The sequence below is a fragment of the Chaetura pelagica genome, unplaced genomic scaffold (assembly GCF_000747805.2).
Source record: "Chaetura pelagica isolate M959 unplaced genomic scaffold, ChaPel_1.0 scaffold394, whole genome shotgun sequence".
Taxonomy (NCBI): domain Eukaryota; kingdom Metazoa; phylum Chordata; class Aves; order Apodiformes; family Apodidae; genus Chaetura; species Chaetura pelagica.
In genome coordinates this window covers 1666360-1677374 of record NW_009952966.1, presented here as the reverse complement: position 1 = coordinate 1677374, position 11015 = coordinate 1666360, and the positions used below count along the sequence as shown (strand labels likewise).

General features: G+C 47.6%; 1 protein-coding gene across 2 annotated transcripts in view; it reads right to left on the bottom strand.

Moving 5' to 3' along the window:
- VEPH1 (ventricular zone expressed PH domain-containing 1) overlaps positions 1–11015 on the bottom strand; it is a 62091-nt gene that overhangs the window by 35855 nt on the left and 15221 nt on the right. For both annotated transcript variants that reach the window (XM_009995711.1, XM_009995712.1), the window contains exons 4-5: positions 7085–7251; positions 5348–5557 (exon numbers count right to left, since the gene is read on the bottom strand). In XM_009995711.1, coding sequence (XP_009994013.1) covers positions 5348–5557; positions 7085–7251 — 377 coding nt within the window. The remainder of the gene's footprint in view (positions 1–5347; positions 5558–7084; positions 7252–11015) is intronic.

The following is an 11015-nucleotide window of genomic DNA, read 5'->3' as shown; positions in this document are numbered from 1 at the left end:
GTAGGGAAATAAAAATGTTTCTGTGTTCCCAAGGGTGACCAGAAAAAGGAGGGGAAGCCACGTGCCATGTGTACCCTCCAACTGCAGGGCAACACCTCATTGCTGCTTCTCTTCTGGGGCCACGTCCCAGCAGGGAAAAAAAATTTGCTGCCATTTTGATTCAAACTACAGCTGGGCCATAAAAATACCAGGGGGGACTTGGGCAGAACAAGTGGCCTGAGCATCACAGGCGAGGAGGTTATTTTGAAGAAAAAGTCAAGTTGTTTCAAACAAAAGCAGCTCTGCTGCACTGGGCCCTGACAGAGATAAATGAGAGGAGCAGGGCAGACAAATTGCTTCCTTCAGCCTGGTGGGGGAAACTGCAGCTCCATCCTGGGGTGGGCTGGGATGCTGTGACTGAATGAGGTTTTTTCTCAATGGCTTGGAAGACATGGTTGACTTTCTGGTACATATTCACAAGTTTATTTGGAAGACAATCCTCCCTCCAAGAGATAAACACAGGCTCAATTAACATTTAAAACACATCCTTGTTTCCTAAACAAACTGTGCAGCAGACGTAACTGGAGGAGAAGTTTTGACCATATTCGTGTCACTTTGATCCAGCTGGAGAGGCTCCAGCCTTGCTGAAATGCTGCTACTCGCCTGGAGTGAGGTAAAAGAACAATAAACTCTACTGAGTAACATAATATGGAACTGTTTCACAAAACAAAAATCACAGCAAAAGAGCTCAACATGAAAGCAGCCGTTATCCCTGCCCCAATTTTTATCTGCAGATTTTCAGGAAGCCCACTTGGATGCACAGCCCCCATGGGTACCTTAATGCTTGGTTTATCCAGGGGTGCATTTGCTGCTGAGCAGCCCTTGCATCTCAGGGCAGCACATCTGCCAGAAGGTGAAGCTCTCAGCCACAAGCAATGAGGTGTGGCAAAGTGCTTTGCTTGATCTTAAAATCAGCCTCAGGAGACCACAAAAAGAGATCACAAGGCTTTCAGAAGTGACTCCCATTTTCAGTTGGTTCAAAACACAGTTATTGGGAAAACAGTTATTAAAACATTTGATTGACCTACGCCCCAAGATGGTGTTTTGCTTTGCACAGATTTATGGTTAAGGAACAAGTTCTGATTTCAGCTTCACCCGTGGGACTGTCCCTGACATCAACAGATGTGGGGTGCATAAACAGGGGGCAACCTTGAAAATAAAGGGCTCCCCTTCCAGCCAAGCCTCTCATCTCCCCAGGGGTCTGTCTGAACTGCCAAGGTGGAGGGAGCAGCTCAGTGAAGGCACAAGAGGCTTCTTCTAGAAGCCAGGAGAAAGGTATTTCTGCTCATCTCTGCAACCTAAACCAGAAAGGGCTGAGCCCCCATCCTTGCCACCTCTTTACCCCAAGCAAACATCCCAGGGAAATAAAATAGCAACGAATAAAATTCCAGCTCTGCTGTTGCTGTTTCACTTCCCACTTGTTGGGAAGGAGATGCTGACACTGCCTCATGTGAGAAGGAGCAGCAGCTCAGCAGCACAGCTCCTTTGCAGGGAAAGACAAGGGGCAGCAGAGGCAGCAGAGGCTCCAAGGACAGTGTTGTCAGCGTGGGCTGTGAGATGAGACCCTCAGCCCCATGTGTGAGCAGCCTTTAAGATGTCTCCAGCTTTTACGACACCAACACATTTCTGCTTATTTTATGGCAGGCTGATGGTCTGTGCTGCAGGGTGATGCCCACACATCTGGGAGATCCATGGGGCATTCCAAAAGGCATTTCTTTCCCTTCAAGAAGCCTGACCTGCACAAGGTGGAGTAAAGTGAACAAAGGAGAGCTGTGGGGGAGTCCCTGTGTCACTAAACGTGCAAAAGCCACAAGGACCCTTCAGTGCCAGGTCTGGTCCACCATTGTGGACCATCTCATGTCCCACCGAAGTAGCTCCTCATAGCCCCACAAAACTGTGGGCCACAGAACAGTCAAGGTCCTTGAATTAAAAAAAAAATCCTTAGGGTGAAGAGAGAAAACTCACAAGCAGAAGAGCACAAGTTATAATGCCTGTGAGGGAAGAGGGAACGTGCTATGTGAAGATGTCCTGGTGATGTGGGGAGCAGACCACAGCCCACACCACAGGAGAGGCAAAAGCCTCATGAAGCAAATATTTGATGAAGAGAAAACAGGAAACTTTCAGGCCCCTTCCCCCTCAACTCTTGTGTAAGATTTGCACCCAAAATGGTGACTCTCCTTGGCTCCAGCATGCAATGCCCAGCCATCACCCAGGCATGTTTTAAGGCTCTTTCTGCCCCATTTATACTGGGAATAACTGAAGTGACAGCATGGCACTCAGAGCAGATCTTCCACAGCTCACAGTGATTCACACATTCTGTCCTTACAGAAAGCAAGAGGAGGAGATGAGCAGAGCAATTCCTCATGGGGAAGTTCAGCTCTGCCACCCTTGGCATTTGGTTTTTATCCACGTAGTAGAAGGTCTCCTGGCTGTCAGTAGCCCAGAGCAGAGGACAGAGGAATGTGCCATCCCTCCCAACAGCAGAGCTGCCTGGAATGCAGTCAGCTGCTAAGTCAGCAGCTTGCAGCTCCTTAGAAAAATAAGACATGGGACACGGGACATAATGCCCATTACTCAACATTTGAGAGTGAGATGGGGGATGACTCCATGCAGGCCTGCCCAGGCTGCCTGGGGGACACTGCACCTCTGTGTATCCACACAAACCAACAGATTAAAAAAAAACCAACAAGGAAAAAAACATTCTGCAAATCATTTCTTAGCAAACTCCACCACAGTCTCTGGTTTCCAACAATATATAAATACATGATCAGTTAGTTCTTTGCTTGTGCTTAGTGTTAGTATAAAACAATAACAACAACAACAGGCAAAATCAATTCAGTCCCTTTTCAGCAACAGAGCACAGCAGAAAAGAGGCCTCAGAGACACTGCAATGGGAAGAGCTGGTTCAACACACTGAAACACAGACTCTGAATCCAACCCTGGAGTTCTGATCCCAGCTCATTTGAGGATTAGCTGTAAAGCTGCTGGGAGGTGTTGCCTCTTAGGTACTCAAGGCAGAGCTGGACGTGGTGAGCTGCAGCTCTTACAAAGGTACATCTGGCTGAAGTGGTGTCAGTGAGTGAGAAGGGAACAACAAACCTCATTTGGGTCACAGTTTTCAGGGTGATTTTGGCTATTTATGAAGCCAAACCAAATCTGCTTTTGATTCTAACAAGATAAACTGCATTTCAAATGAGTAAAAAGCTCAAGATCAGTAGAAATAGCAAGACCAGTGTCTTCCAGTGCTGTGCCCACAGCAATCTGACACCCCTTGCCCAGGCAACACAGGCTCAGAACTCAGGACCATCCTCACTGCAGCCAGTGAAGCAGCAGCAGCACCTGGGCAGGAGCACTGAGGGGCTGGGACACTCCTGTCCCATCAAAATGGGAACATTTCTCCTTGAACTTCCCTGCATTTCTCAGATGACCACTGCCCCTGACAGGAGCACACTGTTACCTGTAGCTAAAGGACTGTGAATAGAACAACTGTCATTTCAAAGGTGGAAGTTAAATACGTGGAGGGTCCTTCCCCCCCTGCACAGCAAAGTGAAACCACTTTTCTCCTCTCCCTCCTCCAAACTGGCCACCAGCAGAGCCAAAGGAAGGGCAACCAAAGGTCTGACTCAAAGAGGCAAAACCCACAGTGAAATCACTGGCCTTCCTGCAGACAAACTCCAGTTGACTCAGTGCAAATTCTCCCTCAAGGGTCCCTGGAAGGACACAGAAACCACAGGATTCAGCCCTTGGCTGGAATAAATGAGGTTTCTGGATGGCAGGCACTAGTGCCACACTGCAGCAAGTGGTTAGACTTGTGACATACCCTTCAGTTTCTGCTCTATCATCAAGCTTTGTCACAGCCATAAAAATCTGACTTATTTGCCAGAAACTCTTTGAGCTCAGCAGAACATTTATTCTGCCTTTACAGAACTGTGATCTGAGGTGGAAGGAAAATGTCTGTTAACAGTGATGAGAGACACACAAGCTCACACCTAGGAATGCAAATTAAATCTCATTAAGAATTGGGATGTGTCATAAGTCAGTCTAACCACTTTGGTGTCCTCAGGACACTCGTGGGCTTCAGCAATCCAGTAGTTTACAAGCTCGTGGTGGTCATCTCCTGCAGGTTGTATTTTTGGGAGCAAGGGACAGCAGCAGGGTACAATGGGTCTTACTGGTGTCAGAGGCACTTCCCACTCCCAGAGGGACAGGGTTAAGCTTGGATCCCCATGAGCAGTGTCCCTCTCTGCTGGGGACAAGGGGCTCTTTGGGCTGCCATTGGGATGGGTGTTTTGGGGAGGGCAGGGAGACCCAAGAGCTGCCCCGAGGGGTCTGCACATACAGTCTGCTCATGGCACCTGGGTGAGGAGAACATTGCTCCCCCATCCAGGCTGCACAGCCAGGACTGAAACAAAAAACATCAGAGCAAATCCATGAAACTCCCAGAATTTTTTAGGAGTCAGTCCCTGGAAAGCCTTTCCAGGCACCGTGTTCCCATTAGGTCAGATCTCACAGCAAGGTGCTGCTGTGATGAGGCTGGAGCCCAGCATCACCACTGAGTGTTTGCATTAGAAAAAACATGTCTGAAGTATCCAGTTCACTGCAGCTACAAGGCCAGAATAGCTGGATCTCACTGTACGAGGAAGTTCATATTTCACTGCACAATTACAACATTCCTGAAGGTTACATGCATCCAAAATCTGATCTCCTGCAAAGAGTGTGCAAAATACCCTTTTCTTTTCCTCTGCCTTACATTTCACACAAGGTACATGGCAACCTCCCTTGCAAAGCCCCTGGAATAATGAAAAGTAGGTGCTTTTATCAGACAGTTTTAGGCATTTCATAAAAATTCAGTTCATATAAACAGAACATACACCTGCACAGACCAGATGCACAGTAGACAACACCACCACCACAACAGTGATAATTCAAATATTTCTCTATTTTATTCTCATTCCTCTCTTCTAGAAAGTTTCTTTCTTTCCCACTAACCTAAACCCCATTTCTGCAGAGACCCTTTGCTGTGTGACAGTTCCTTGGTGAGAAGACAGGAGGGAAGTCTCAGCCACCAAAATACCACACCTGGTTGTTGTGCTACTTGCCCTCCTAGAGTGACTGGTATGACAGTCTAGACCATGATAGATCTAGCATGGTCTTATAACCAGGATTATGTTCTGGTGGAGCAGTCCAGTTACTTGGGAAGAAAGGCTATAGATATATTGCTTTATACAAGTTTCAGGAAAAGAAAACCCAAAAAGAAACAACCCAGCCCCAATACTAAGCAACCACCTTCTTTGGTTTTCAAACTTACCTCATCAATGTGTCCAACAGCTCCAAAGATCTTTGCTGTTTGCCCAATCAAGCCTGGAAAACTCTCACCAATTTCTTTCAGCACGGGAAGAGAAGTGGCTAAGGCTGCTGGTTCATAGCTGGCTAATTCTAGAAGTGTGCTCAGAATAATGTCACTGTGGTTGGGGTCTCTCAGTTGGCCAAGCAGAAAGGGAACACACTCTTTTAGCACCTATTAAAAAAATAATCAGAGAGAAACCAAGTGGGAATACATATATTTTTAATTGTCAATCTGTATAACCCAAAGAGGTGCTGCTCAGTGGGGTCATAAAAATGAAACCCTAGACTTTGACTTAGCAAAAGTTTTTCACCCTTGCTGACCTTTGCATAGAGCTATTGCTGGGGTCAGTCGAAGTTCAGCTCAACATATGGAACAAGGGGAAGCTGCAGCTTTGAGATATTGCAGTTATGCATCTATAAGTGAGGAAATGCCCAATTGTTACAGAAGACAAAAGACCCCTCACCAAATATTTCCCTCCCTCTAGGCCAGTCCTACGCTCTTTGGATTAAAACAATACAGGACTCAGCCTTCCCCAATGATACAGTAAATCAAAGTACTAGTAGGAATGTTTTATTTCCACCAGAAACTAAGTAAGGGGACACAGTTAATAGCTGGAACAGAGGGAAAAAAAGAGAGGCAAGATCCTCACTGCACACACACACACAGAAAAAGGCTGTAGGCAAGTTGTCCTTTCTTGTATCAACACAATTTCCAAGAGGTTGAGAGTGTAGCCCTTAAAATCATCTCACAAACAGGATGCAGTGGATACAACTATTTGTGGAATGATTAGTTTTCATATAAACACACGTGTACACTAATGCACCTCTGATGCAGGGAAATGCCTGCATCTGTATAAAAGACATTTCAACACAGAAACGGGGCATAAAATGACCCATTCTGCTGTGATTTTTTTCTGAGGATTATCAGTTTCATCAAGTCAATACCTACTGCCCTGGAAAACACTGCAGATGGCTGGCTGAATAAACTGCTGGTTGTAATAAATTCTAGTAAAGATAATAAAAGCAACTTCAGACACGTTGGCTCCAGCATGGAGCTTCCCAACAGCCAGGGGTGCACCCCAGCCCCCTCCAGCTGACAAGTCCAGAGCTTAGAAAGGAGCTCCAGCTCATCTGGGACCAGGTATTAGGATCAAGTTTCCTTGGCTACCTGTGGAAAGGTCCTGTTGGTGAGCCTGCTTTTCCAAAGGTTCCATGAACTCCAGGAATTCACAGAGCAGGTAGTTCTGTGCCTTGTTCTCACTCCCTGAGTGCTGCCAACGACGTGCCACTTCCAAAGTGTGATATTTCCAAAGTGTGATATGTTTTGCCTCAGTGAATTGATCTCCACCTCATTCCTAAGAGATCCCCCAACCCGTTGCTTCTCCCTGGACACAGGATGCCCCACGGCTCCCCCGTTCCAACAGACACAGCGACGGGAATTCAGAGCCAAGAAGGTAGAAAAACTGCTTGAACACAAACGTTTCGGTCCAGCAGAGCCCTTGTTAGACTGTCTTTATGATGAGATGGAGAATTTGGAACGAAATGAAAGAATTCCCAGGGAATCAGCTTGGAAAGGGCTGTCACACGTGCTGGGGGACTCCTCACTGCCTGGAGAGCAGCCAGACCCCACCAAGCCATCTGAAACGCATCAACATCTCCAAAAGGAGGTGCAACCCCCCCTTTTTTTTTTTCTTTTTACCCCCAGTTCTTTTTTCCTGGCCACGCTCTGGCAGAGCCTGAGGAGGTGGTGCTGCTCAGTTTGCTCCAGCCCAGGTGCCAGGGCCACCAGCTCCCTCAGGTGCAGGTTGATGGGCTGGGGCTGCTCCTCGTACAGCGCGGGCAGGACACGCAGCAGCATCGAGTTCCCTGGGGACAGAGGGGGGAAAAAAAAAAGACCCAAGAAGACAAATAAATAACCTGAAGAGAAAGAATCGTGGCAGGTAGAACAAGGAGCGTGTTCAAAATAAATAAAATCCTGCTCATTATCATTTTCATTCTCAAGTACAAACCATGATGTGCAGGGCACTCTGAGTCCTGGGCCAAACTGAGGGGGATTTAAATTAACACACAAACATACACGACCACTCCCACCCCCCAAAAACAAAAAAAAAGGCTAGAAAGCACATAAAAGCCACTTCTCCTTTGTTGAGATTCAGACTTTCAAATGAAATAAGCAGCATCTGGAAAGAATAGCTGGTTATTAAGAGAACTAAATATGCATGACAGTAAATTTGAACATAAATAGTTAAGGATGCCATTTCTGGGAATAGAAAGGAGCCAGAGAGAGTCAACTGCAGACAGACAAAGATGTGCAAAACCCTCTCTCACACATTTTCTGAAGATGTCTGTGCATAATTCAGTTTGAAGCCCAGGCTCACAGCAAAATATATAACTTCACATCACTGTACATGCCTGCCTCCATAGACTTAAGTTTCACTTGAATAACATATGGAAAACATCTGCCTGTTGCCATGTAGTACAGTTCCTTTTTGTAAACCCCTGAAAGTCCTTACAGTCTCTTTGGATTTGGTTTCCAATAGGATCTAGCCCTCTGGCCTGCTGCTTTTTGTCCCATCTAAATCTGAGCCTTCTAATTTTGGAAGATAAGCAGGTCACTCCATGATAGCAGAAAAAAGGATAAATGGATCAGACTGGCCCACATTGTGCTCTTGACAGAGACAGAAAACACATCCCAAGACACTGTTAGGTCTTGCAGCCTCTCCTCTGAGCCAAGTAACTAACGTATAATTCATTGTAGGTTCAGACAACTTTTAGCTGAACAGCTTGTAATGATCCCCAAGGGTTCCTTGTACTTGGGAGGGAGGAGTTTCTCCACCCCACTCAGCCAGGCTCCTGCACCCCATCCTGAAGCATTCATGCTGCTTGAGGAATCATTGGCTTCTCCTTGAAGGCATCATTGGCTTCTCCTCGAAGGAATCATTGGCTTCTCCTTGAAGGCATCATTGGCTTCTCCTTGAAGGAATCATTGGCTTCTCCTTGAAGGAATCATTGGCTTCTCCTCGAAGGAATCATTGGCTTCTCCTTGAAGGAATCATTGGCTTCTCCTTGAAGGCATCATTGGCTTCTCCTCGAAGGCAGCTCAGTCTCCCAGCCAGCTGCTGCTGTGATACAGGGAAGGTTCAGACCCCACCTCTGGTCCCACAGACACAGGGAATTTCAGTCTTGTTCTCTTCTACCAAGGAAGCACAAAGGCCAGTTGCAAAGGAGAGAGATTTGCTGATGAATGACCCTGAACAGATCAGCAAGCTGCTCAGCTCTGCCCATCCTCTCTGCCCGTGTTCCTTGTGCAAACCTCTTCCTGGAGTCACAGGTGAACCTGCATTAGAAGTGTCACCACTTTCCCAGTGTCACCCACGGGCCGTGGGACTCAGCAAAGCACCAACTCACCCAAAGTTAGAGCTCAAATGGTGAGAGGGGGTGTTTATTTGGACCTCTCTACACTCACCTCTGAGTTTGAAACTGAAAGTTTTGTAACCAAACACACTAAACATTGTTTGCTTTGAATAATTCAGTGCTTACAGAAACAGGTCCTTCCTTTGTCCTTCATTTAACTTCCACTGAGGGTTTCCTGCCCAAATGGAGCAGAGCCCTAAAGCCCCAGCCACATTTCAGCATCACCAACACCTGTACCAGACAAAACTGCCACGTTCCTGGACAGGCAAATTCACTGGCTGTGCAAGTGTAGAAGGAAGAGGCTCAGGGGAGACAAACGAAAACTATCAGCTTTAAATGAAGAAAAACAGCCACCAACCTGAGCTGTGCCAGTGCCTAAGCTGGGAGAGCAGAGAGAGAAAGGCAGACTGATTATTCCATGTGAGAAAAGAACCATTTTAAGTATTGGCCACACTGGAGGAGGGATGGAATTCCACATGACACAACATGATGGATTGCAGCCATGGAACTTCTCTGAAAAAAAAAAACTACTTGCACAAACACAGATTGGGGCAGTTTCCTACAGCAGCCACTGCTGGGTTTAGATTCACTAAGCAAGACAGAGGGAAAGCAAAGGCAGTTTAGAAGCAACCCCATATCTTTGGAGTGGTAGCTAAAGGACCTCACTGACATGGAATTGCTTTTAATTGGATAACCTGCCTACACAAACTTGTAAGCCACCCAAGTAGATACCAAAGCTTGTCTGATCTTCATGTAACTTAAGAAAGGTTAAAGTAATTTAAGCATAAGCCAGTTCACTTGGATTTGCTTGTACAACTTTCCTATGTTTTCGTGTCTCACATGAGCTCTGAGCACCTCTTGCCATTTACTTGTCACACCTTGCCAGTTTCTAAGGGACCTGCACCTCACCAACCTGTTCCTTCTCAGAGCCTGGGCAGCCAGAGATATGGTTCCCATCCCCAAGTAAATTCCCTTCTTTCCACATTGCTTCATCTGTCTCAGCCTAAACTGAGCCTGAAAAGTCCATTTGTGGCCCAAGGATGAAAAGATACTACACTCAGCTCCTTCATTACCTTCTTTCTCTCTTGCTTCCCCTACCACCTTTACCCCAAACACCTTCCAGATTGGATGTTCCCTGACTTTCCCAGCAGACCCCAGAGTGGGAATGGTGCAATTCAGGCAGAGACTCAGGTACAGCTGGGGGACCCTTGGTGGCTCTGCACTGCTGGCTGCAGGTCCAGCAGGGGGGAGGCACACAAAGCCCTTTGACCACACTCCAAAACCCAACAAACCACCTCAAACCAGCCTGGTAGCACAGTGCAAACACAGCAGGAGTTCAGACTGTACTGTGGTGCTTTGACACTCATTCCACATTGAGCATTCAAAGGCAGAAGCCCAAACACCAAGTCTAACCCCCCCAAAAATATTCATCTCGACCAAACTTTCAAGGTTTCCAGCATTTTGCTGCAATGTTACTGTTTATGTTGGTGTGGGCAGGAGAGCAGCTGGAGGCTCCACAGGGGCAGGAGCCCCACACATGGGGAAATAGAACCCCATAAATGCAGGAGTAGCAGCCCAGCAGCCCGGGTTTGCAGGAGCAGGGCTGGGAACTGGGAGGCATTTAGTGCAGCAGCACAGAGGGAAATGGAAGAGGAACACAGACTGCAGGTTAGGCACGATCAGATGAGCCTGTTTCTGCCGTTCCCGGGATGTTTCCCAGCCAGTGCATCACCCACCCCACGTTACCCCTCACCCAAGCAACGCATCCCTGCAATCACTAACGACCCATTGAACTGACGAGCTCTGCAGGACTCAAACCAGATGAGCAGCAGCACCTCGCCCTGGGTCTCACCCAAGGGCGCCTTGTTTTGCTTTATTTGCAGGTTTACAGAGACCCAGCGATGCAAATCCACGGGCTCCCGAGACCAGTCCCCGGCCGGGGGGGGGGCACTGGGCGGACTGGGGAGGCAGAAGCCCCCAAGCTGCCCTGGGGAGCCCCTGCTCTGCTGCTGGGAGCAGCCAAGTGCGACTGGAATAGACGCTTCTCTACAGAGCATCAAAAATAAAGGGGGAAAACTACAATATTTAGGTTAAACCAACCGCGCAGCCCAAGTGACTCCAGGGATGTTTGTCCCCCCCGGGATCCCTCGTGGAACCCGGCACGTCCCAACCCCAGGGAGGACTTTGGGGAAGCGCTTTCCCTTTTACCCCCCCCC